At 39.1% G+C, this 27,661-nt stretch overlaps 1 protein-coding gene across 1 annotated transcript; it reads right to left on the bottom strand.

The window, feature by feature from the left end:
- Nucleotides 1–3,655: 3,655 nt before the first annotated feature.
- On the bottom strand, nucleotides 3,656–27,648 carry CUTC (cutC copper transporter). The gene is made up of 9 exons (XM_053582924.1): nucleotides 27,452–27,648; nucleotides 24,957–25,028; nucleotides 22,031–22,090; nucleotides 19,181–19,390; nucleotides 18,466–18,501; nucleotides 13,946–14,079; nucleotides 8,711–8,738; nucleotides 4,886–4,991; nucleotides 3,656–4,134 (listed from the first exon to the last, which is right to left on the bottom strand). Exons 1-9 carry the CDS (start codon nucleotides 27,510–27,512, stop codon nucleotides 4,020–4,022), a joined length of 822 nt encoding a protein of 273 aa, XP_053438899.1. The 5' UTR covers nucleotides 27,513–27,648; the 3' UTR covers nucleotides 3,656–4,019.
- Nucleotides 27,649–27,661: the final 13 nt, after the last annotated feature.

The following is a 27,661-nucleotide window of genomic DNA, read 5'->3' as shown; positions in this document are numbered from 1 at the left end:
GGACAAAAACATACATATCACAGTCTTACATCCTGCAACCTTACTTAACTTACATATCATTAATAGGTTTTTTTTGTTTGTTTTTGAGACAGAGTCTCACTTAGTTGCCCTGGGTAGAGTGTTAGGGAGTCATAGCTCACGGCAACCTCAAACCTTAGGCTAAAGTGATCCTTTTGCCTCAGCCTCCTAAGTAGCTGTGACTATAGGTGCCCATCACTCTGCCCAGCTATTTTTAAGAGATGAGGTCTTGCTCTTGCTCAGGCTGGTCTTGTCTCATGAGCTCAAGCAATCCACCCACCTCAGCCTCCCAGAGTGCTAGGATTACAGGTGTGAGCTACTGTGCTGGCCCTTATTAATAGTTCTAATGGTGTGTGTGTGTGTGTATCTCTTAGAATTTTCTATATATACAATTAGGTCACCTATGAATAGAAAGCATTTTAATTTTTTTTCTTTTGGCCGGGGCAGGGTTTGAACCCGCCACCTCCGGCATATGGGACCGGCGTCCTACTCCTTGAGCCACAGGCGCTACCCGAAAGCATTTTAATTTTAATATAGATGGCTTTTATTTTTCTTACCTAATTGCCCTGGCCAGAACCTCCCATACAATGTTGAATACTGAGAGTGAACATCTTGTTCCTATCTTAAGGATAAAGTAGTTAGCATTATACAATTTTAGTTGAGAGTTTGTTGCTGTTTTTGTAGATGCTCTTTACCAGGTTAAGAACTTTCCCTTCTATTACAAATTTGTTGAGTGTTTTTGTCTTAAAAGTGTGTTACTTATTGTCAAATATTTTTTCAATGTCTATTGAGATGATCATGTGATTTTTGTCCTTTAGTCTACTAACATAAAGCATTACATTGATATTTGGATGTTAAACCAGCCCCGTACTCCTGGGATAAACCATATGGGGTTATAGCATATCATCTCTTTTATGTTGCTGGATTGTTTGCTAGTGTTTTGCTGAGAGTTTTGCAACTGTATTCAGTCTGTAGTTTTCTTGTCTTATCTTGGCAACAGGAAATACTAACTCATAAAATGAGTAGGAAAGTGTTCCCTTCTCTCTTAGTTTTTGGAAGAATTTCAAACAGATTGGTGTTAATTCTTTGTTTTATAGAATTTACCAGTGAAGTCTGCCTTACATTTTGGAATAGCTTAGTAAATAATTTCCTCATCTTGAATGCTTCATATTAATCTTCCTAAAACAAAATGTTCCTTTAATGGCTCTCCACCACCTATTAAATTAAATATACATTCCTTAACCTGATATTGTGCACAGTCCATCACAATATAGCTGTAATTTATCTGCTTTAGAGTAAACTCTTTTCTTATTTGGAGTCTTCATTCTAAATTTATTTTTTTTTGTATCCTTTGCACCATTGAGTATTTACTGTATGAGAGATTAAATTAAATTGGGAAAGATGATGCTGATAAAGCTGATCCTTGAACAACAGGTTTGAACTGTTTACATCCACTTATATGTGGATGTTTTTCAATGTGTTAGAAATTTTTTAGACTTTGAACAATTAGAAATAATTTGCAAACAATGTGACCTAGAAATATTGAAAAAATTAAGAAAAAGGCATGTCATGAATGCATAAAATATATGTAGATACAAGTCTTATCACTTACTATCAGAAAAAACACATGAATCTGTTTTAAAAGTTAAAATTTATCAAAACTTACATACGCACTTACAGATCATAGAAGCCACCTTTTGCATCCAAGAGAAATATAAACAGTTGTAATGATGAAATATTAAGTCATAACTAGGGAACTATGATTGTGCCACTGCACTTCAGCCTAGGCGACAGAGATCCCTCTCAAAAAAAAGTCATAACTGCATATAGTTAGCTGTAATACATACTGTATTTAATAATTGCGTAGCCACCTTCTGTTGCTATTGCAGACAGCTCAAGTGTTGCAAGTATCTGTTTAAAATACGGTGTGCTGCTAATTATCTCTACATTATCTCTTCAGTAAATTGAGTGTCTCAGTAAAAAGTAAACTCTTGCAGTTCTTGCATGGTTGGTTTTTTTTTTTTGGAGACAGTGATTCTCTTGCCTCAGCCTCTCAAGTAGCTGGGACTACAGGCACCTGCTGTAACACGCACCTATTTTTGTTGTTGTTGTCACTGTTTACCAGACCCAGACCAGGTTTGAACCTGCATACCTTGGTGTATGTGGCCGGCGCCCTAACCACTGAGCTATAGGCGCGGAGCCAGTGTAACTGTTGTTTGACCTTACTTGAAAAGTAGTACCCAGGCTAAGCACAGTGGCTCACACCTATAATCCTAGCTTTCTGGAAACCCAGTGGGTGGATTGCTTGAGCTCAGGAGTTTGAGACCGGCCTAAGCAAGAGTGAGACCCCCAACTCTACTAAAAAATTGAAAAAGCCAGGCATGGTGGTGGGGCCCTGTAGGCCCAGCTACTCAGGAAGCTGAGGCACGAGGATCCCTTAAACCTAGGAATTTGAGGTTGCTGTGAGCGCTAACCAACATAATGTTTTAGATTTTTTGTTGTTGTTGTTGCTATTTTTGGTCAGGGCTGGGTTTGAACCTGCCACCTTCGGCATATGGGGCGGTTGCCCTACTCCTTTGAGCCACAGGCACCGCCCAATTTTTTAGATTTTTTTATTGTTAGCGTAAGTTCCTAAGTCAGCCTCCAGTTATGTTCCATCTCCTTTGCCTGCATTTTATTTGTTGTTCTAAGAAAGGAAAAAGGAAAGCAAATATGTATTATACTATTTATACTAAATCTTTGGGATTTATTGATAAATTTGTTTTTGGGTAAAGTATTAGAAAAACTTTCCTAAGCAGAAGATCTAAGTCAGTGGATCTCAACCTTCCTAATGCTGCGGCCCTTTAATACAGTTCCTGTGGGTTGCGACCCACAGGTTGAGAACCACTGGTCTAAGTGCTTATACATTTGACTTACGATGACTGTCGATTCACTTTGCTTCAAATGAATCTGCTTTGAAAACAAATGAAGAGCAGCTTTCCTTCTTTCCTCCTGAGTGTTCAGCTACTTTGATAACTTCCCTAACTTTCTCAGTTTTTACTAATAGGTCTTTGTATATTGTCAGATGGATTTCATAGTTACCCTATTTCTCTGGGCTTACAGAAGAAGAAACCTAGTGAACACCAGAGATCACTTCTGCCTTTATAGGTCTAGGAAATATTATTTTATTATCTCAGTCTGTCACCCTGCATAGAGTGCCACGGAATCATAGCTCACAGCAACCTCAATTTCTTGGGCTCAAGAGTTCCTCTTGCCTCAGTCCTAGTAGCTGGGACTACAGGTGCCTGATACCACACCTGGCTAAATTTTCTATTTTTGGTAGAGATGGGGTCTCACTCTTGCTCAGGCTGGGTTTTCAACTCCTGAGCTCAGGAGATCCACCTGCCTCAACCTCCAGAGTGCTAGGATTACAGGCGTGAGCCACTGTGCCTGGCCTTAGGTCTAGGAAATTTTATATTCTACTTCCCAAGTCTGGCATTTTTATGTTGTATCATTTTACTCTGTACCCTTAGCATCTTGTCCAGGGTAATTATTCAATGAGTACATAATGAAAAGAGAAAATAAAGAAGAAAACAATATATCTGTCCTTTCATAGTTGGCTAAAGACTGTATTCTGTGCATGAATGAGACAATACCATAATAGACTGGAAAATTTTATTTTACAAATGAAAACGCAAAATACTGAATTCACACCTGGCAGATGAACCTTCCCAGTTTATAAATTAATTCCACTGAAAACAGGCTAAACTTCTGTCTGCAGAAGAGGCACAGGCCAAATTTAGCCATGATGATGGTGGCAATGATTAGTAAAAGTTAGCAAAGAAAGTGACTATATATGTGTTTCAAGTTCTTTCTTTTCTTGGAAACATTTTCCATGGCCACAGGAAACTTAAAGATTGTGATTGTCTTGGCCAGAGAAGGTTAAAGCTGTGTCACAGAGAATTGTAGATTATACTTCTACCTTCATCCTGTGATATTCGTATCTTTCAGAGAAGTTCTGGCTAAACCAGGATATTCTTTGCAATAGCATTCAAAGTCCTTACTTTGGTCACATCTGTTACCTTTAGAGAATATTCTGAGTTACAAAGTGAGGCTCCCATGGCAACAGATGAATTCCTGCAATAGAGATAATAAGGGAACAGGTAATTATGTAAGTTATTAAATAAGTCCTCTTGCTGGAACTTAATTTTATAGGCTATTTCATGGCCTTAGACTACTATATTCCATAATTTTCATTAATTAATTACTTGAAACATTCAGTAGCTGAATCCACCAGACAGTATACTCACCTTTATAGCTGGAAATTTAAGTTCTAAAGTTCTTATTCTTTTACATTGCCTTTTCCCCAACTTATAAAATAGAAACATTCAACTATTATTGAATTACACGAGTCTTCTCAAGTATTAAAAAACCCCATAGTAGTCACAATTCTTTAACAGTGATAAAATTTCAAAATAACTGAAAACAGAGAAGAAAAGTGAGAGAAGACTACGTATTAAAGGTAGGTAAGAGAAAAATGGTCATAACTCTTCCATGTTTACACCACGGCTACTCACTCTTCTAAAGGAAATCATAGGTAAATGGGTGAATGTGCATATCTGACTCATTTGAAATTTAGCCACTGAAATAGTTTATTATTAACTGGTCTAAGTTCATCAATGCCTTAGTGATAACAAAGGTTCGCTCAAGTTCAGGAGAGCCTGCTTTTTGAAGGCATGAGAACCATGTTAGAAATGTTTTTCAACTGCAAAAATGACTGTAATACTTACATAGTAATCATAACATTCATGTCATCACAACTTTCCTATATGGGAAAGTAAAGATTAATCTTATACTTTCTTATCTGAATCAAAGAATACGTTTTTACCGAAACTTCATTCCCGAGTCTCTAGCAGACCGAGCAGAACAGTGGAATTCAGTAGCACCTGAACCTTCAAGGATCCTTTGTAGATTTCTGTCTGTTACGCCACCCCCTGTTGGAAAGATAAATAATACATTAAGTATTAGAATTAAGTAAAAGAATTTTGCATAAAATATAATGAATAAACACTGTTTGCTTCACCTACAATCCCCATTCTGAAAATTCTCATTAATTCAAGAATTACTCTCTCTCTACTAAGCTAGAATGAGATTAGAAAAGTGATAAAAGATATAGATTACAGTCTTTGGAGAAGAACTATCGAAGTCACAGAACCTATGTGATGGAATCCATTTGTCTATACTAAATATATGTATAACAATGCTATACATTAGTGACTTCAAATCTAAAAAAATTACTCTGGGGCATGGAAAATCATTGAGTGCTCCATCCCTGCTCTCCCCTCAATTTTGCTCTCCCCACAAAATCAAATTAAAACAAAAGGTAAGAACAAGGTGAGGAAGAATCTACAAAGGCACAACTTCAGAGATGTGTTCAAAGGTTCTGTCTCTAGCCCAGGATTTGGAAGAGTACACTGACTTCATTGGAAATAGGAATAAGACACAGTGTCATATAGTTTATTAGTCACAATATCAACTTTTTGTTTCATTTCATAGAAGAATCTGATTCTACTTTATTAAAACTGTACAACCACAGACTTTATGATGACATTTGTTTTGATAAAAATCTTTCAAATATAAAATTAGTTTATTCATCTTTATATCTTTGTCTCTAATATATAGGATGTATTTAATCTTTTTAATGACATTAAATATGTATTTTGCACCTAAAGCTATTAAAGTTGCTAAAATAACCTGTCTTTACACACTTTCACACTCATTAACTTGACTTTTTTTTTCTTAGTGGTATAGTAAAATCACTTAGCCTTAAGAAGTAAAATACAAAAAAAACTTGCTGGGTGTTGTGGCAGGCGCCTGTAGTCCCAGCTACTCAGGAAGCTGAGGCAAGAGGACTGCTTGAACTCAAGAGTTTGGGGTTGCTATGAGCTATGATGTCATGGCACTCTACCCAGGGTGACAGAATGAGAATATTCTCAACAAAAAAAAAAAAAAAAAAAAAGGAAAAAAAAAAGAAGTAGAAAAAACACAGGCTAAGAAGCTATACATTAGAATCTTGGCTTTACCACTGTAGCTCTTCATAACTGTGCGATCTTAGATAAAGGATTTAAATCCATTGATCCTCAACTTTTTTACTAATAAAAGGGATAATATTGCCTACCTTGTGAGCTTGTGAGACAAATACATTATTTCCTTCTAACAAACAAGAAAATATCTGGCCACTGAAACACACATTGCTCAGTTACTAGCAACTTTAGTACCCAAGTAATATATTTTCCAAACACAGACTAAAACAGCTCTGTGATTAAAGGGGGCTCCAGAGAGCAACCAGTTCAATATTGCTCTTTATAGATAAAGAAACCAGAGCCTGTATGTTGTAAGTTTCATTAGGAAAGTTCCTAGAGGGCAACTACTATGTTTTATTTACCTTTATATTTCCCGATGATGAATATGTCTCAGGCACTTAGATTGACTTACTCTCGAGTTTTTACATACTGGTACTTATTTACATGAAATTGTAATAATTTGATTTATAAATCTATTCTGTGAGTTCCTCAAGCAAAAGGATTACTTTATGTCTGTTTTGACATCTATCATACAATTAGCATACATAATTAAAATCGGCATATAATTAGCATTTGCTTAATAAGGTTTCTTAAATAAATTAATCACAAATATTTTTTGTATATAACATCCTCATAGTTCACAAGATTGTCAGCTTCTTCAGAAAGTAGTTTCTTGTGTTACTCTGCATCCCAAATAATGCCCCCCCACATAGAAGGTAACTTAATAATTGCATATTAAGCAAAAGTATTCTTTTTTTTTGCCCCCAGTAGAGTGCCATGGCATCATAGCTCACAGCAATCTCAAACTCTTGGGCTCGAGCGTTAGCCTTGCGTTAGCCTCCCAATTATCTGGGCCTACAGGTGCCTGCCACAATGCCCAGCTACTTTTTTTTTTTTTTTTTTCTTTCGTAGAGATGGGGTCGGGCTCTTGCTCTTGCTGGTCTCAAATTCATGAGCTCAGGCAATCCACCTGCCTTCTCCTCCAAAGTGCTAGGATTATAGGCATGAGCCACCACACCTGGCCAGCAAAAGTATTCTTAATGTTAACAACTGCCTAAGTCTAGGGTATTAGTTGTCAATAATATATACATTTAGTCTTAAATGGAAAGGCACAAGATTCAGTAAGTCTCTTTAATATTCTTGGTAAATCTAAAAAGGGTCCCAATTTGACAGATAATATATACTTTCTATAAGTTCATGTTTCAGGGACTTGCTACAGATCAAAGCTTTCTTAAATATCAGTTTATATGAAATCCAAAGGCTAGAGAAACAAGCTAAACAATAACAAAAGGAAACAATCTGATAAATGCAGAAAGCAAGACATTTTACAGAGTAAGTGGTCCAAACTTTTAAAATGCAATTAAAAAAAAAAAAAAAAGCAAGAAAAATGGCTAAGTGTGGTGGCTCATGCTGTAATCCCAGCAATTTGGGAGGCCAAGGCAGAAAGACTGCTTGAGGCTAGGAGTTCAAGATCAACCGGGCAACATAGCAAAACCTTGTCTCTACCCCCCAAAAAATTATATTAGCTAGGCAAGGGGGCATGTGCCTATAGAACCAGTGAGGCAGGAGGTGGAAGGATTGCTTGAGGTATGGTGAAACCTCCATCTCATTAAAAAAAAGAAAAAGCAGTTGGTTCCTGGATTGGATCCTAGTTTAAACTATTCTGGGGAGAACAGAAGAAAGGTGAGTATGCACTTAGTATTATATGGCATTAGGGAATTTGTTTATTTTCATAGGTGTGATAATGGTATTGTGGTTATAGTAAAATGTCCTTTTTAAAAAGAGATGAATAAAAATGTCATGATGCTTTTAATTTAATTTTAAAGTACCTCAGTATAGGGCAGCGCCTGTGGCTCAGTGGGGCGCTGGCCCCATATACCGAGGGTGGCGGGTTCGAACCTGGCCCCGGCCAAACTGCAACAAAAAAATAGCCAGGTGTTGTGGTGGGCACCTGTAGTCCCAGCTACTGGGTAGGCTGAGGCAAGAGAATAGCCTAAGCCCAAGAGTTGGAGGTTGCCGTGAGCTGTGATGCCATGGTACTCTACCAAGGGTGACAAATGAGACTCTGTCTTTACAAACTGTCCCATCTGTTCATTTTTAATAAGCCATTATATACCTAACTGATCTTATGGTTATTATCAGGAGAAAACAATAATATCAAATTATTCGGCTATAGGAAAGAATTTGGTGATCAGAGATTTTCGGGAACTGAGAGAGTATTTAATTTATTCAGGCATGCTGCCTAAACATTTGTTTACACTCTGCTAACAGCTAGGATCACACACTACAGCAGCATCAAACTTGATGTGCCTCACCAGAGCTAAAAATCCAAATTCGTAATATTTTATGCCACGGGAAAGGAAACACCGAGAAACTGAAATTTCAATCTATTTCCTTGTTTGCTCCCCTCTGAGCTAATTTCTGTGAGAACAGTTTCTTCCTTATCAAAAATTTTAAACTTCAGCAAGATCTCCTAATGTGAACATTTTAATAAAACTACATATTCTTCTCTCTGAATTCTGTACTAACGTGTTAGGTACTAACACTTTCTCCCACATTTTCCTGCTTCTTTGGTCTTCCTCTGCTACAGTTCCGTTTTAATGCTAACAAATGGATAGATAAATAAATACCTGGCATTACCACAATTCTGCCTTTTGCCTGAAAAAAGAAAAAAAACATGTAAATTGTAATATCTTTCTTTTGAATGGGATAATTAGGCAGTGAGAATAGAAACATGAATCAAAGTCTATTAATTTTTTAAATTACTTTTAATGTCTCATTTTCCATAGACCCTCTCTATTCTTTGGGATCTCAGACAAGTAAGGTGTCCAGCATAGTAACTTTCTAACAAGAAAGATTATTTTATTACATTACTTTAGATCATACTGTTATGAACACAAAGAATAGAAGGGTGGGATATAAATATCGAATAATTTTAAGAAAAGCAATTACTGAAAAATAACACTAATTCTGAGTTCTTGTCATGCAGCGGGATGGACGTATTTGAATTTAAACAAGACTTCGGGAGAAAAGAAAGAGCATAGCATAATTGTACATTACCGAAAAAATAAACTCCACTTAAATCCTGAATCCTAACTAAATTCCCTAGCTTACAATACAACTAAGCAAACCATCAGTCCATTTAACTGGGACAATCGTGATTTAATTTCTGATGATTCTGAAAGATAGGTGTTAATATTGTCACAAAACTAGCATATTTCCCATCAGTTTTCCAAAGGGCCCATTTACCTTTCCAAAAAGTTCTATTTCCCCATAAGTCCCCTTCTTTCCCTCCCCTTTACCTACTAAGATGGTACATAAGCCCCAAATTCTAACCACCCTCTTGAGTCCCTGCATGGGACTCCTGCATGTACTTACATGTATATATGTACTTACGTACAAGATCAAAAAGTTTTTTCTCTTGCTAATCTGTCTTTAATTTGCAAGCCCCCAGAAACTACGCCTAAGAAGATAAAAGTGTTTCCTCACTGACATGGTGAACGAGAAAAGTTCCTATGCTTATAAGGCTTACATTCAAGGAAGACAAGACAACTCACAGGTGTATTTATACAGTAAGATTTTAGGTTGCAGTAAGTACAATAAATGAGAAAATAAAGCAAGGTAATGAACTAGAGAGTACAAGAGGGAAAGGACTATTTCACAGAATGTAATAATTGTTAGAGAAATAAGTGGAACAAGGATGTTTGATAGTCTCAAATGGGCTAAATCAAGCATCTGTAAAAGAAAACATTTACTATCTAGAAAGCTGCAATATTTTAGGTGGGAAAAATGTCACATTTAACTTTTCCAAGTAAAGACTTTCAAAAACACGGACAAATAATATACATACATACATACATATATATATATATTTTTTGAGACAGAGTTTCACTATGACACCCCTGGTAGAGTGCTATTGTGTCACAGCTCACAGCAACCTCCAACTCTTGGGCTTAAGTGATTCTCCTGCTTCAGCCTCCTGAGTAGCTGGGACTATAGGCACCTGCCACAATGCCTGGCTATTTTTTTGTTGTAATTGTTATTGCTGTTTTGGCAGGCCTGGGCTGGGTTTGAGACTGCCAGCTCCGGTGTATGTGGCTGGTGCCCTAACGACTGAGCTACAGGTGCCGAGCTAACAAATAATATTTTTAAAGAAACAAATTCTAGGGCAGTGCTTGTGGCTCAAGGAGTAGGGCGCTGGCCCCATATACCGGGGGTGGCGGGTTCAAGTCTGGCCCTGGGCAAAAGACTGCAAAAATAAAGAAAGAAAGAAACAAACAAATTCTATTACTTTTCTGGCCTTCCATAAAGGATTGTTTAGAAGTATATGCTTGCCTAAAGCTATCAAAGTGATTTAACAATGTAAAGCCCTTAATAAGTGCCAAACATTATACTATCATCTAAAGTAATCCCTCACAGCTATTCCAGGAGGTAGGTACTATTATCAGCCTAACTTTGCAGATAAGAAAACTGAGGTTTGGCTTGGCGCCTGTAGCACAGTGGTTATCGCGCCAGCCACATACACTGAGGCTGGCAGATTCGAACCCAGCCCAGGCCAGCTAAACAACAAGGACAAATGCAACAAAAAATAGCTGGGCATTGTGGCAGGCGCCCGTAGTCCTAGCTACTTGGGAGGTTGAGGCAAGAGAATCGCTTGAGCGCAAGAGTTTGAGGTTGCTGTGAGCTGTGATGCCATGGCACTCTACCAAGGGCGATGTGGTAAGACTCTGTCTCAAAAAAAATAAATAAAAGAAAACTGAGGTTTAGTATGATTATATAATGTGCCCCAGGTCAGTGTTCATACGATAAAAAATAAAACTAGGATTTAAACAGATAAGCATAATCCCAAAGCCTATGCTTCCACCACCACATTATACTGCTAGGTAATTACTTCAAGAAGTAAAATCAGTGGATGAGAGTATTTAGTCCAGTTTCTTCTGCCAACCAATGATAAACATACAAAAAGCACATGATGAGACACATTTTGAACTGCAATACATGATGACTGCAATTATATCTTATTCTCTATTCCTTAGTGAGTAACCTTTTTAAGCTGAAAATTTGATTTATCAAATCTTCTATTTAAAAATGTTTTAGGCCGGGTTCAAACCCAGCCCCGGCCAAACTGCAACAAAAAAATAGCCGGGTGTTGTGGCGGGCGCCTGTAGTCCCAGCTGCTTGGGAGGCTGAGGCAAGAGAATCGCGTAAGCCCAAGAGTTAAGAGGTTGCTGTGAGCCATGTGATGCCATGGCACTCTACCTGAGGGCGGTACAGTGAGACTCTGTCTCTACAAAAAAAAAAAAAAAAAAAAAACTTTCAGGCCTCCCCATTGCACCAAAGATAAAACCTAAACTGTTTAACAAGATTTTCCAATGCTCTAGATAGCATTCTTCTCTCCCTATTCAACATTCTGGTCATTCTTCATTATCTTAGACATGCTAGCTTTTGTTTCCAGGCCTTTGCATATACTATTTCTTCTGCATGGAACAGTCCCTCCACTGAATTAACCCCTAATTTTACATGGATAACTCCCGAATAATCCTTGATATAAGTAAGACATTGTAGTTTAGACATCTTTTCTTCTGGGAAACTTTCCTTAACAGTACTGTCACCCTCCCTCCCTCAAATTTGGGATGAATTTCACTCTAATTCCACAGCACCTTTTAAAAACAGTACTCTAATGCCAGGAGCCATGGCTCATGCTTGTAATCCTAGTACTCTGGAAGGCTAAGGCAGGAGGATTGCAGGCCAGGAGTTTGAGGTTGCAGTGAGCTATGATGATACCACTGCACTCTAGCCGGGAGACAGAATAAGACTCTTTCAAAAAAAAAAAGTACCTGTTGTGCACTACAGTGGAAGGGCAATGACTATACACACACACACGTATGTATTCCAACCCTGGGGTCACCACCATGGTACAAATGTCCTGTACCTTATATTTAATAAATACTTGTCAAATTGATAAGCCCCAAAGTAGCAAAGTCACATCAGATCTTCAAGAGAAATTTCTTGTTTTTGGGGGGGGAGGGGGACAGTGTCTTACTTTCTTGCCCCAATAGAGCGCCACAGCATCATAGCTCACAGCAACCTCAAACACTTGGACTCAAGCAATTCTCTTGCCTCAGCCTCCCAAGTAGCTGGGACTATAGGCGCCAGCCACAACACCTGGCTATTTTTAGAGATGGGGTCTCGCTCTGGCTCAGACTGGTCTTGAACCTATGAGCTCAGGCAATCTGCCTGCCCTGCCCTTCCAGAATGCTAGGATTATAGGTGTGAGTCACTGTGCCCGGCCAAAGGAATTTCTGAAAATTATTTTTATAGCTACAGAGAGTGAAAATAAGCAGATGTTGACATAGGAACACTAAATAATATTATCCATAATAAGCAGTAATAATTATAGAAAGTAACATGTGCTAAGAGCTACTGTATACCGGGCGGTGCCTGTGGCTCAAAGAGTAGGGCGCTGGCCCCATATGCCAGAGGTGGCGGGTTCAAACCTGGCCCCAGCCAAAAAAAAAACTGCAAAAAAACCAAAAGAAATAAGACCTACTATATATCAAGTACTGTGCTAAGGCTCTTACATTCTTATCTCTACTAATACTCCGAGGAAGTCTATAAAGGAAGTATTAAACTCATCTCATTTTCACATGTGGAAAACAGGCTTAATGGTTAGTAACTTACTCAACATCACATGGCAAGTGTCAAACACAAAACTCTCTCATCTCAAAGTCTGTACTCACTAACTTATGATTCCTCTGGACTGGAATTAGAAAAACACAGACATACCACAATTGGAAAGCCATCCTTTGTCTATTGATGCTAGCTCATCAGGAGAACTCATAAAGAAAAAAAATATTGAAATATGCTGACAGATGGGAAGCAGTGAAATAAGAATATAATTTTAATTTTGGAATTTACCTTTAGATGATAACTACCTCATAAGTTTTATATAGATTATGGGATCCCCTGAGTGTGCCTGGGTTAACAATGAAGAGATGTGGCTTAAAACTGCAATGCCTGGGGTAGCGCCGGTGGCTCAGTGAGTAGGGCGCCAGCCCCATATGCCGAGGGTGGCGGGTTCAAGCCCAGCCCCGGCCAAACTGCAACAAAAAAATAGCTGGGCATTGTGGCGGGCGCCTGTAGTCCCAGCTGCTTGGGAGGCTGAGGCAAGAGAATCGCGTAAGCCCAAGAGTTAGAGGTTGCTGTGAGCCGTGTGACGCCATGGCACTCTACCCGAGGGCGGTACAGAGACTCTGTCTCTACAAAAAACAAACAAACAAACAAACAAAAAAAAACTGCAATGCCAATAGCAGAGTATGGTAAAATTGGCTCTGGTTATTCAAATTAGGTTAGACCCTCAGGCACTGCCTATACATAATTATATCCTAAAAGACTTTGGTTATGGGCGGCGCCTGTGGCTCAGTGAGTAGGGCGCCGGCCCCATATGCCGAGGGTGGTGGGTTCAAACCCAGCCCTGGCCAAACTGCAACCAAAAAATAGCCGGGCGTTGTGGCGGGTGCCTGTAGTCCCAGCTACTCGGGAGGCTGAGGCAAGAGAATCGCTTAAGCCCAGGAGTTGGAGGTTGCTGTGAGCTGTGTGAGGCCACGGCACTCTACCGAGGGCCATAAAGTGAGACTCTGTCTCTACAAAAAAAAAAAGACTTTGGTTATTAAAAATGTTCATGTTTACTTTGCTATAGCAGCCCTAAAAAATGATTTAGAAAAAGAAAAGCTCAAGTGAAAGAAATAAGAATTATATAAATTCACTATTACGGTAATATTTAGTTTCACAACCCAGCTGAACAACAAAATGCCAGGAGTAACCACAAAAGAGTCTTAGGAAGAAAGAAAAGAAATTGTGAATACCTGATCAATGAGTCGCTTTATTAGGGGTAGCCCTTCTAGTGCTGAACTGTCACATCCACTGGTCAATACTCGTTCAAATCCCAAGGTTAAGAGAGTCTCTAGAGCTGCCATTGGATCTTGAACCATGTCAAAGGCTGAAATAAATCAAACTAATTTGAATTTTGAACAGATATCCTCTAACACAGTGTTTTCAAACTGTAGTATATATAATGATGTGCTGGACTTAGCTTCTGCTGGCATGCAAAAAGCCAATTATTAAATATCAGGAATTTTTCAAGTCAGACTATTATTCCACTGGCATCTCGAAATTCGTGCATAAACTCTTTGAAATAAATTTACCTAAGATTTTATTTAAAGAAAATCACTAAATAAATTCGCGCAGGTAGCACTCACATATGACACGTGATAGACAGCGAGTCTAATGTGGGAAACTGCTCTAAGGCTTCATACAAACCAAACTGTATAGAATGAGACAGCATACTCACCAGTTCTAGCAACAGCCTTGGCTCACATTCTCACTATTGACTAATTTGTACTAATCCATTTGTCCCACATATGCAGGGTTCATAGCATGAGGACAGTGGTTTTCAACAGAGTAAATGAAGTTTCAATTTCATCCTACTTCTCTCCTTCTCAGAATCCTCAGAGAAGAAAGTGGCACCCGGAACCTCAAAACAGAAAAACACTTCTGCTTTGGTTTTCAGCACTGTGTCATAATAGAGAAGTTCTAACCTATCATGGATTAGGTGCTAATGGTCCTCTGAGATAGGTCCCTTCATTTTACATTTTAATGTATGTAAGGCAACTAAACCTACCACAGAGGATTTTCCTTTTTTTTTCCCCCCCAACTTCTGGAGTGCTTTTATTGAACTAACAGTAGATTCATTTCAACAATTCATTTCCATTAAGGCAGGGAAGAACAATAAATTTTAAAATCCAAAATCTAATTTATTAGTAGTACATATAGGCATATGAGTCCTTCCAAAGTAATTGCTGAATTCTAATACATAAAACCAGAAAAGAATAGAACATTTTAGATAAACACAGATTTAACAATTCTTTTGTTTGAATAAATGAACTCCAAAAATATCATATAGATGTTTTGCATTTGATCTGGTCTGCATGCTATAGCTTATCTAGAATATTTCTGATGTTCTCAACACAAACTTCTCCTTTGTAATTTTTTTTTATGCAAGGTTCCATACATTTTCAAACTGTTCATCAGAAAGCTTGACACCAATGTCATGTAATATTTCTGCAACCTCTTCTTTTGAGCTAATCTTAAAGAAGTCTCTTTCAAACACTTCTTTCTGGGTGATGATGGTAATGAATAAGCATCGCCCTCTTCACCGTAGTCAGTTCTTTCACTGATGTGATGAATTCAGGGGACAGAAATATCTGATCAAATGGCTGCAACACCACAGATAGGGTAACAAGTAGAGGAATGGCTCCCACAAGAACTTGTCTTACAATGGTCAGAAATGTCCAGAGTCTTTTTTTTTTCTTCAGTTTTTAGCTGGGGTTTGAACCCCTGACCTCTGGCATATGGGGCCAGTGCCCTACTCCTTTCAGCCACAGGCGCCGCCCAGTCCAGAGTATTTTTTGAGCTCCCTGATTCTTTTACGACAATATCTCCAGGTTTTATCAGGAGTGTTGTTTCAGATTCTTCAATATTAGTCTCAGCAGGGTTTGTAAAATCAGGTTTCCTACCACTAATAATGACCTTTTCTTCATACTCTTTTTTTTTTTGCAGTTTTTGGCTGGGGCTGGGTTTGAACCCAGCACCTCCAGCATATGGGGCTGGCGCCTTACTCCTTTGAGCCACAGGGTCGCCCTCTTCATACTCTTTAAGAAGTATTTTGACTTTTCGATTAAAAAAATTTGCAAATTCTAGATAATCAGACTACCACATCACAGTAATCAAACAGGTAGTCCAGAAGCTTATCTAAATGCAAGATGGCCTGCTCCCAAATTTCCTGCAGGGAGGCTTTTTTTATAATCCCACCTCTGGTCTTATCGTAGTGCCTGAAGGCTGCCAACAAAGTGTCAGAGTTTTGGTAATTAACTTTCTTCAAGCGATATGGAACTGGTGCAATCAGGGCTCACTGTGTATCCTTACCTGGAAAATATTCACCTGGGAGTCTATTATGGATGAGATCACTAACTCCATACTCCTCAGGACGGAGATAAACTCCAAATGCATGGTTTGGGGAAACACTCACTGTTTCTGCAATAGGACCTAAAACTCTTCCAAGTTTATGTTGAAACTTTGAAATCATCAACTCTCCTAGATACAACCTTACCTCCTCTTTTCATCTGTAGTTTACGAAGGCAATGCAAAGCTTTTGCCATCATTAGGCCATCATTAAAATGTGATGTTGGGACTCCACATAAGTTAAACCTATGGAAACTTGATAGGTTATAGTTTTGATTCTTTGCTTCTCCCACATAAAAATCACTGCAGGATTTTCCATTTTTGGTGGCAGCATCTTCTTAGCAGTATTATGCCATCATACTACCTCATTAAATAAACGAGTGAAAAAAATGTAGAACCCAAAATTTCTACAAATTTTGAGAACATGAAAATATTTGTTAAACTTATTGAAGAAAAAGAAAACACCAGAAATTTGAATTCATTTTCTTAGTTTAAAAACAAACAACCGCCCCCACATTCTATATGGCTGATTTAGTTTTTGAATTATTTAGCATGTCAAATATTTAAATGATATATTTTTCAGATGAATATTCACTAATTAAACTGCTATTCATGTTTAAAACTCTTTAGGGGAGTGGCTAGCCTCAGATAGTGACTTTTAAGCAACCTTACACCATTTAGTTAGTGTTAGTTTTTAAGATTGCTAATAGCAAGCCAAAGAGAACAGTTTTCTGGTAGTGTCATACATTTCAAAAAGAAACTAACAAATATTTTATTTCTAATTTCTATATATAAATACAGATGCTGGTATCAACTTTCACACTAATTTTTGAATGCTTACTCATATTTGTTGTTGTTAATCAGCCCCAGACGGGGTTCGAACCCGATGTTCCTGGTATGTGTGTGTGTGTGTGGGGCTAACCACTGAAGAACAACATCAAACAACTTCTTAAACAAATTAAGTATAAAAACAATTTGAAGACATCTTTCTTTTCATGTACGATGCCATGCCCTCCAAAGGCAACAGACTTTGTTCCTCCATTTCACCAAGAACTGGCCAAAGTATATGAAAATTATAACCAATTTTTGAAGGAATTTTTTTTTTTTTTTGAAACAGAGTCTTACTCTGTTGCCCTGGGTAGAGTGCAGTGGCATCATAGCTCATATAGCCTCAATCTCTTGGGCCTGAGCAATCCTCTTGCCTCAGCCTCCTACCTAGCTGGGACTACAGGCATGTGCCACAATGCTGGTTAGTTTTTCAATTTTTAGTAGAGATGGGGTTTCGCTCTTGGTTAAGCTGGTCTTGAACTCTTGAGGCTCAAGCAATCTACAAACCTAGGCCTCCTAGAGTACTTGTAGTACAGGCATGAGCCACTGTGCCCAGCCTTTGACAGGAATTTTTTTTGGCCAGGGCTGGGTTTGAACCTGCCACCTCCAGTATATGGGGCTGGCGCTACTCCTTTGAGCCACAGGCGCCACCCCTTTGACAGGAATTTTTGATAGGAAGTATTTTATATGAAAATATCAGGTACTTCAAAAAACCATTCCAAAGCAGACAAGCTATCAATAATGAAAAGTAATTTTCTATATTACAGTGACTAGCATCTACTTTTTCTTTACTCTTTCTAATAAGGCCCAACCCTTCTTCTATCTCCCATCCCTTAGGATATCTACATCTGAGAAAGCTGACCTCAGCCCCAGCACCAGGAATGATTTTGTCTAGCTTAAGATAGGCAATGTTTCATTTCACCAGCCACAATGATTTATTTTTGGGGAGCTGCATATGACTCAACATAATCTTTTTATTTTTCATTTTTTTTGAGACAGAGTCTTACCCTCAGTAGATTGCTGTGGCATCATAGCTCACAGCAACCTTTAACTCTTGGGCTTAAGCAATTCTCTTGCCTCAGCCTCCCAAGTAGCTGGGACTACAGGCGTCTACCACAATGCGTGGCTATTTTTTTGTTGCAGCTGTCATTGTTGCTTAGCAGGCCCAGGCCGGGTTCAAAAACCTGCCTGCATTGGTGTATGTGGCCGGGGCCCTACCCACTGAACTATGGGTGCCGCCATGACCTAACATAATCTTGAAAAGAATTCCATGCTTATTGCTTGGAATGCAGTCATAGGCATATGCACTTGCAAGCAGTGCTTATAGTCTCCCTCTATCATATCCTACCAACAACTTCTCACAAGGCTACAAATTTTTTAGAAATTTGAATTTACAATTTTTAGGCCCAAGATCTAAGAAAACAATTGGCAACACTGTAACTATAAATTGTAGTCCATAAAATAAAAGGTTGTGGGAGTTAGTGAAATCAGAAAAAAACTAACACCACTCAATAGAACTAAAACAGAAATGACTCACCTCGGTGGAAAGTGACTGGCAGAGGACGGCATATAGCTATAAAAAGAAAAGGCATATACAACATGAATGAAGATGTTATTACTGTTTACTATAGATAGAATTCTCCATGACGGGTGAAACTTTTTAATACTTTCTTCTTCTAACAAGTAAAGACAGTAAAATAAAATAATAATAAAACAGCAGCCTTACAAATGCAAATGTCCTATCTTTCCACAGATCTTTGATTTTTATCTAAGAAATGGTTATCTGTGCTTTAGAGGCACCAAATAAAAATTATATAATTTGGCTAAGTATGAGGACAGTATTCTATCTATTTCTTGTCCCTCTGACAAGATTTAAGAAACACTTTGGCTTAATAATATAGGTAGTTTGCTTCTGTGCTCTCCACAACCTCCAACTTAGTGGTCTATCCTCACCAACTACAATAGCTTTTGAAGTTTTTGATGTAGTGATTAAAGGAAGCAAGGTAAATTTCCCTTAAATTCTATAGGAATAGTAGCAAAACCAGATCTACAGCAACTGAGGAGAGTTAGGAGGGCTTTGCCACACACGCCTTCTACCCCAAACATCTAAATCACTAGTTTCAAATATTTAAGTTGGTATAAGTGGCTGTAGGTATGACTGATAAGTCAGTTTTGTGATGATGTTTTTCTGTATCAGGAACATAAATACAATTACTACTAGGTGCTTTTAGGTCTTAGGTACAAATTCTTACCTATAAGGGACATGCACAGCTCCTTGTCAATGTGTCCATCTTCAGTCAATGCCCCAAACACCAAACCATCAGCACCATAAAGCTTGGCAAGACGAATGTCAGATTTCATCACCTCAATTTCACGATCTGAATATAAAAAATCACCTCCACGTGGTCGAATCATCACAAAAACTGGGATTTGGACACTCTGCTTCACTACTTGAAGGACACCTATAAGAAGAGAAAGCAGACTAAAATTGAAATATGAACTAAAAGCTCAAGGAAGTCAATAAAATACTACTGGTCACTGATTTTAAAGAATAAGTATCTATGTATGTATTTATATTTATTTGAGATTGGGTCTTGTGCTGTTACCCAGGCTATAGTGCGGTTGACTGATGGTATTTCACTGCAAACTCCTGGGCTCAAGCTATCCTCCAGTCTTAGTCCCCCAGGAGCCAAGACTACAAAAGTGCACCACCACAACCAATTAGTTAAAAAATAATTTTTTTAAAGACAAGGTCTTGCTACATTGCCTGGGCTGTATTCAAACTCCTGGCCTCGAGTGATTCTCCCACCTCTGTCTCCCAAAGAGCTGGGGTTACAGGCACAAGTCACCATACCCAGCCAAAAAGCAATTCAGAAAATAGAAGATAATACTATTTAAAAGCACTTTTCAGTTGACTCAACAAAAACTCCTTAAAATTCAGAACTCTTTTACTGTTACGTGACATTTGAAAGTGTAATAACTTACCAGGTTCAATGTTCTGCCAGTGTACTATTCTCAAAATCCAGTTTCTTATTTCTAATTGATTACAGCTCTACTCAAAGCCTACTATAGACATGGTTAAATAGTCCCAGAGTTTATATTTTTTTAATAGCCAAAGAAATTTAGTAAAACCCTTTTTGAAAGAGCTATGTGGAAAGGGAGCAAGTTCTACTTATTTGCTATTTTATGTAGAAACCTAAGAATAAAAGTATGCAAATATGACACAACACACGGCTAACTCAGAACATACAAGACCTGTGACAGCACCATTAGTTGTTTACCCAATACAAATTTGTCTTTTTCTTTGCCAAAAGAACCCCAATTTTGCAGGGACAATAGTATGCCCAAACCAAGTAATTAATGATGATTGATGATGCAAAAACCAGACTGTACTCAAATTTACAGATATGTTCTAGAGATTTTAGAATGTACAGAAATGCCCTCTTTCAGTGTGAAAATTCCAAAGGCCTATTGCACATACAAACATTTTATACTAAATGATGCTATCTTCAACCTCAGAGTAGCATAACTTAGGAGTCAAACACTTATGCAAGGACTTCTGCTTTTGGCCGAGACAGCATCGACAGTGACTGGATTTACCCTCCACCTATAATAACCAAAAAAACCCAGACAAACTACATGAAACAATGATTTATAAGACATTAGACATCAAGCAATGAAGGACAAAGATCCTTGAAAAATGGGAAACAAATGAGGTGAGTTCTACAATTGACCCAGTTTACTCCCTTGAAAATTTCCAGACTATAGCCCAGAAAAGGAGAACCCAGGTAGAGCCCAGAAAATTTCCTAAGTTTCAGAGACAAACTTTAGAATTCAGGGAAACCAAGGTAGCTAGAGTTTGCAGAGAGCACAGAGAGGAAAGAGAACTCTGGAGATCTATAGAGAACATCCTTTAATATTCAGCTGAATACCGACTATGCGTGCACGGAAAGGTTCTAGAGATTTTAGAATACTGAAAATCTATACTGGCGTCTGTTGCTCAGTGGCTAGGGTGCCAGCGTGTACACCAGGGCTAGTGGGTTCAAACCCAGCCCGGGCCTGCTTAAAACAAACAAACAAAAAATAGCCAGGCATTGTGGCAGGTGCCTGTAGTCCCAGCTCCTAGAGAGGCTGAAGAAAGAGAATAGCTTAAGCCCAAGTCTGCGGTTGCTGTGAGCTATAACGCTACAGCACTCTACAGAGGGTGACAAAGTGAGACTCTGTCTCAATTAAAAAAAAAAAAAAAAAGAAATTACACAGGGCCTGGGAAAGAACCACTGAAGAAGATTAGAAATGATGTGCCTGTCATTCACACTGTGCTAGGAATAATGCCTGTTTCCATCAGTCATATAGGAAAACTTCAAGATTCATGGGCACTGGGTAGAGTACACAGAAGGGTCTTGCCTAATAGTGGGGAATAATTAGCTCCAGATTTGTCTAACAAATCTTAACAAGACCCAAAAGGACCAAACCGTTTCCAAGTAACCTACAACTCAAAGAATATTTATAGAAATACAAAAATATCCAGTATCAGCACATTTTTAAACAAAAAATGTTAAAGGAAGTACTTTAGGCAGAATGAAAATGAAACTAGATAGAAATATGGATCCACATAAAGGAATGACAAACACCTGAAATGGTAATTGCACATGAGTAAATATATAGTTGCTTTCTTATTATTTAAATCTCTTTGGGGTAATTGACTCTCCAAATAACAATTACAATATAGCACGGGATTTTTGATATATGTAAAAGTAAACCATATGACAACAGCAGCATGAAGACCAGGAGGAGATTTCACTGTATGAAGGCTGCCAGCATGGAAAGATTTTAAAAAGCTTGATCCTTGCTGTTACTGCAGTACAGCTGAACCAGTATCAACAACTACCTACTTCTGAACTTTTTGATGTGTAGGAAAAAAACACATTTGATCAAATCTTTGATAGGTTTTCTTATTTACAACCATAAGCATTTCTAACTGATACAATATTCATAACATCATATTTGACATGACATTAGCAAAGGACCCTAATGAAACATTATCAGTTGCCTCTAGGCTCTATAAACTTGTAAGAGAAAATCTGTGAAAAATGGACACTTACCCATGCTGGGTGTGGTTCCTCCCTCCAATAAACTAGAGCATAATTCGATCCGACCAGCACCTATGATAAAAATACATTGCTCAACACAATAATTTTTTTAATTTTAGATTATTATAAGGGTACACATTATTAGGTTATGTTGTTTATGTTTGTTAGGTAAAGTCTGAATTATTTGAGTCCTTCATCCAGGAGATGTGCCATATACCCCTACATTGTACTCATTAGGTGGGAGCTTATTGAGCCCCTCTTCTTGAATTTAACTGTGTTTTTCTCTCATGTGGGACTGCAGTTGTTCATCTACTAGTTTCAGATTAGTACTGAGTACACAGGATGCTTGTTTTTCCATTCTTAAGATACTTTACTAGGGAGAATGTTCTTTAACTTCATTCCATGGTATACATTTACCGCAGTTTATCAATCCCTTCATGAGTTGATGGGCACTTGGGTAGTTTTCCACATCTTTGTGATTATGAATTGAGCTGCTATAAACATTCTAGTGTCCTTATGGTAAAATGATTTTTTTTCTTCTAGGTAGATAAGCTAGTAATGAGATTGCAGGATCAGATTCCTGGGCTGAAGCAATTCTCTTGCCTCACCTTCCTGAGTAGCTGGGACTGTAGGTGCCCATCACAACACCTGGCTAATTTTAGTAGAGCTGGGCCTAATAGCTATTTTTAGTAGAGACGAGGTCTTGCTCTTGCTCATACTGGTCTCAAACTCCTGAGCTCAAGCAATCCTCCCACTTCTGCCTCCCATGGTGCTAGGATTACAGGTGTGAGCCCCCATACCTGGCCCACATTTATGGATTTCTTTTTTTTTTTTGAGACAGAGCCTCAAGCTGTCGCTCTGGGTAGAGTGCCGTGGCATCACAGCTCACAGCAACCTCCAACTCCTGGGCTCAAGCGATTCTCTTGCCTCTGCCTCCCAAGTAGCTGGGACTACAGGCGCCCACCACAACGCCCGGCTATTTTTTGGTTGTAGCTGTCATTGTTGTTTGGCAGGCCTGGGCTGGATTTGAACCCTCTAACTCAGGTGTATGTGGCTGGCGCCTTAGCCGCTTGAGCCTCAGGCACCGAGCCTATGGATTTCTTATGTATGTGTATACCCATAGCCCTTTGAAACAATAAAGAATTGAAACAATAAGAGTCCTGTTCTCTAAGAGAAATATACTGAAATATTTAAGAATGAAATGATAAGGGGTTTGCTTCAAATACTCTGGAGTTGGAAGAAGAAAGCAGAGTAGAAATACAGGTCAGGAGTCAGGAAACTATAGCCTGCAGACCACAGGCCCATAGCCTGTTTTTTTGGCTACAGCCTTAAAGCCAAGAATATTTATGTTAAAAAAAAAAAAAAAAAAAAACAAGCCTGGCTTGGTGGATCACACCTGTAATCCTAGCATTCTGGGCTGCCAAGGTGAATGGATCACCTAACCTCAGGAGTTTGGGACCAGCTTGAGCAAAGCAAGACCCTGTCTCTACTAAAAATAGAAAAACTAGCCAGGCATTGAGGCAGGTGCCTATAGTCCCAACTACTTGGGAGGCAGAAACAAGAAGGTCACTTGAACCCAAGAGTTTGCTGTAAGCTAGGGCACCATGGTACTCTACCCCAGGGTGATTGAGTGAGACTCTGTCTCAAACAAACAAACAAACAAACAAACAAACAAAAAAGCCCAGCTTTCAGCGCCTCTGGCTCAGTGGGTAGGGCTCCAGCCCCATATACGGGGGATGGCGGGGTCAAACTGCAACAAAAAAATAGCTGGCATTCTGGTGGGCACCTGTAGTCCCAGCTGCTGGGTAGCCTGAGGCAAGAGAATCGCCTAAACCCAGGAGTTGGAAGTTGCTGTGAGTTGTGATGCCACAGCACCCTACCAAGGGCAATAAAGTGAGACTCTATCTCTAAAAAAATAAAGCCCAGCTTTTCTGATATATAATTCACATATCATACAATTCACCCATTTAAGACATACAATTCAGTGCTCTTTATTATATTTATGGAATTTTGTAACCATCACAATTAATTTTAGAACATTCTCATCACCTCTCAAAAAACCCTACACTTTCTTTAGCAGCTGCCTCTCCTTCTCCCCAGGCCTCTCAGCCCTTGTCAACAACTAATTTACTCTGTCTCCAATATGTAGTATTTTCTGACTGGTTTCTCTCACTTATAACGTTTCAAGATTCATCTATATTGTAGCACTTATCAGTACTTCATTCCTTTCTAAGAAGGAATGAACACTCTCCTAAGAAGAGTGTTTACATTTCAAAGGATTGTTTTTTTAAAAAAACCCACATACGAAAGTATGCCACAAAGACCAAAATGTATCCATCAAAGCTGAAAAGATGTGGTTCTTTACAGAAAGTATGCTAACCCCTGATATTTGTGGAAAATTGGCCATATGCTGAAAATGGCTGAAGCTGAGTGATGGTTACATGAAGGTTCATTATACTATTTTCTATACCTTTATGTATGTTAAGACATATTTCCATAAATAATTAAAAATTTTTCTGATTCTGAGATGATGGAAATGTTTATACTTTCAATTAAAACAGGTTCAGAGTACAGAAGAAACTCTGAGGCAAAAATAGACAACGTTCAAAAGAAAAAAGATAATGATAAAAGTCATGATGATAAAAGTCTCTGAAATCATTTTTAAATCAATGCTTTGAAAAAAATTCAGTTTTCTGCTAAGTTCAATAAACAATGAAGTTAGTAAAAACTATTGTGGACATAACTCAAAATGTGAGCTTCTTGGGGTGAGGAGGTAAGAGACTAAATCACAATTTTCCAGTAGGTTTACTAGTTGGTTGCTGTTGAAAACATTACTAAGATTCTTAGAGATCAAGGGCTTCCAAGGTCAGTTCACAGGATTGATTTTTAGACTTTTAAAAGGGTAGCCAACTGTCACTCATTCTCTAATTTCTCTTACCTCCTCTTTCTGCATTCACAGCTGACTCAACTGAATCAACACACACTTCCATGAGAAATCCATTTGTTGCTCCTAAAGTACATGGAGAACAACACAAATTCATAAAGGTAATATCCATCCCACCAATTTACCACACACATTTTATATTCTGCTGCCAAAATCTAAATGTCCAGTAATAGGGAAACAGAAGTATATGAATGTACTAAAATATTACATTAATTATTAAATTAATGCCTCTGGACTGTAAAATATGTACACATATATGTATATATATACATAATTTCATATATGTATGTGTGTGTGTGTGTATATATATATATATGTATATAAATTTCACCAAGGAAAATACACACTGAATGCCAAATTAATCTCCCTGCTGGGCTTGGCACCTGTAGCTCAGAGGCTAGGGCGCTGGCCACATAACACCAGAGCTGGTGAGTTTGAATCCAACCTGGGCCTGCCAAACAACAATGACAACTCCAACCAAAAAATAGCAGGGCATTGTGGCGGGCGCCTGTAGTCCCAGCTACTTGGGAGGCTGAGGCAAGGGAATCACTTAAGCCCAAGAGCTTGAGGTTGCTGTGAGCTGTGATGCCACAAGGTGAGACTGTCTCAAAAAAAAAAAAAAAAAAAATCTTCCTGCTGACCACAGCAACTGCAACATCTACCATGGTTCATAATAGTCACTCAAATATCCACTAAAGGCTAATTACAAATTCATAAAAATTTATGTATTTATATGAAAAGGGGGATGTAAACAGAGTTGGTTTTTTTTTTTCTGTAAGTTAAGCATATAATTTTTCTTTTTTTTTTTTTTTTGAGATAGAGCCTCAAGGTGTCACCCTGGGTAGAGTGCCATGGCATCACAGCTCACAGCAACCTCCAACTCCTGGGCTCAAGCAGCTGGGACTACAGGTGCCCACCACAGCACCCGGCTTGTTTTGGTTGTAGTTGTCATTGTTGTTTGGCAGGCCCAGGCTGGATTCGAACCCACCAGCTCTGGTGTATGTATGTGGCTGGCGCCTTAGCCTCTTGAGCTACAGGGGCACGGAGCCAAGCACATAATTTTTTAAAAATTAAAAATACTGAGCACATACTTTCTGCAATGATACCTGATAGAATGTTCACCACATACTGGTAATGATTACCATTAGAAGATGGGATTTGAAATTACTACTTTTATAATTTAAAAAGCTTTTATTTAGAAAAAAAATCTATCATTTGCTAATATCAAACTGCAACTTCCTTATTTAAAGACCATTGGTCCCAAGAGTTAAATGTCAGTCAATGCTCTTAATTAACACCAGGGGCTTCCTGATAGCTACCAGACCAGCTGTCAGATCAATAGCATTGAACGATGCTGCAGGGGTACCATTTGCTTGGCTGGGAGAAGATGGAAATGTGCACAAAAGGCTGTAACAGAAGGCAGAGGGAAGGAGATGTCCTTAGCAACAAAGTTATTTGCAGGCATCAAAGAAGACATTTTTTAAAAGCAGTTCTCCTACCTCTGGGGCCTCTGAGGCACCTTCAGAGTCTCTGGAGTGAAAACTCTTTTCATATAATACACATTACAACTATTTGCCTTTTTCCATTCATACTCTCACAAACGGAATGGTGTTTTCCAGAGGCCATTTGACATGCCAGATTGTATGCAGAAGCAGGTATGAGAATCCAGATATCTTTCAGTAAGCCAGATATTTAAACAATTTGCAAAAATATAAAATTTTGCCACTCTTGCTCTTTGCGTGTAGGAATATTTTTCATAAAAATTATGTGATTTAAGTTAATAAGTAATGAATTTATTATGGCTACTATCTAATCAATCAACCAATCAATATTTGAAAAGTTTGTTTTAATTTCTAATAGGGTCAAACTCGATAGATCTCTGAGGATCTCAATAACTTTTAGCAAGAAAAAGGAGTCTTAGGACCAACTTTGAGAACTGCTGGTTTGGAGGAGCCTAAGAGTTTAGCGCGGAGAAAGAGGAAGGACTTGGCACACTGGCACCTGCCGTGCCATCCCTCCCTGGCGCGGCAGGAATAGCTCAGGACTTGGAGCAACCACAGCTCCATCACGCTGTAGTTGTGTGGCTTTGGGGACAAGCCCCGCCCCCGTCGTAGTAGCTCCCGGTTACGGCAGGTTAGGGACCGCCCTCCGCCATCGACATTTTACGGTCATAGTGATGGTGCGGTGGCTGCTATCCTCGTGTGGTGACGGGAAACGCGAAGCTGAAGTTAACCAACTTGCACTATCACCGTATGTGGGGGCGCTGGGACTCAAACACACACATGTGCCTCCAGAGCCGGGCCACTCTGGCTACCTGCCCCTCGCCAGACCCTCCGTTTCCACACGCGTAAAGCCTCAGCGATAGAACGTGCAGCACAAGGACTTCGGAGGAAACTATTCCGGGGGACATAACCACTGGCCAGGGCTCCCGCCGGCCCGCCCCAGAGAGCCGAGTCGGCCGACCGCCCCTTCCCCACCACCTTCCGCACCGGCCTTCCCGGACGGGATCCGCGCCCGTTTCCGCTCAGAGGAGGCCCCCTGCCTCTTCATGCTCCACGCGTGACTCCCTCGGGCGCCTGCGGTTTCCACTCTCAGTCTGGTCGCCCGCCCGCGCGACCTCAGAAGCGCGTCCTCAACAGCTGCGCGCGCCCCTGCGCGTCCCTGACAGCCACGCCCCAGCAGCCCTCGCGACCAACACA

The sequence above is a fragment of the Nycticebus coucang genome, chromosome 3, assembly GCF_027406575.1.
Source record: "Nycticebus coucang isolate mNycCou1 chromosome 3, mNycCou1.pri, whole genome shotgun sequence".
NCBI lineage: Eukaryota > Metazoa > Chordata > Mammalia > Primates > Lorisidae > Nycticebus > Nycticebus coucang.
This window is presented reverse-complemented; position numbering and strand designations above follow the sequence as displayed.

What these genes read in the sequence shown, in the direction of transcription:
- CUTC (XM_053582924.1), bottom strand. Translation starts at nt 27,512, where the DNA reads ATGAAGAGGCAGGGGGCCTCCTCTGAGCGGAAACGGGCGCGGATCCCG. An exon ending in GATCCCGTCCGGGAAGGCCG is followed by an intron (nt 25,029 to 27,451) that starts GTGCGGAAGGTG and finishes CATGTACTTTAG; the next exon opens with GAGCAACAAATGGATTTCTC. An exon ending in TAAAGCGACTCATTGATCAG is followed by an intron (nt 8,739 to 13,945) that starts GTATTCACAATT and finishes TTCTTTTTTCAG; the next exon opens with GCAAAAGGCAGAATTGTGGT.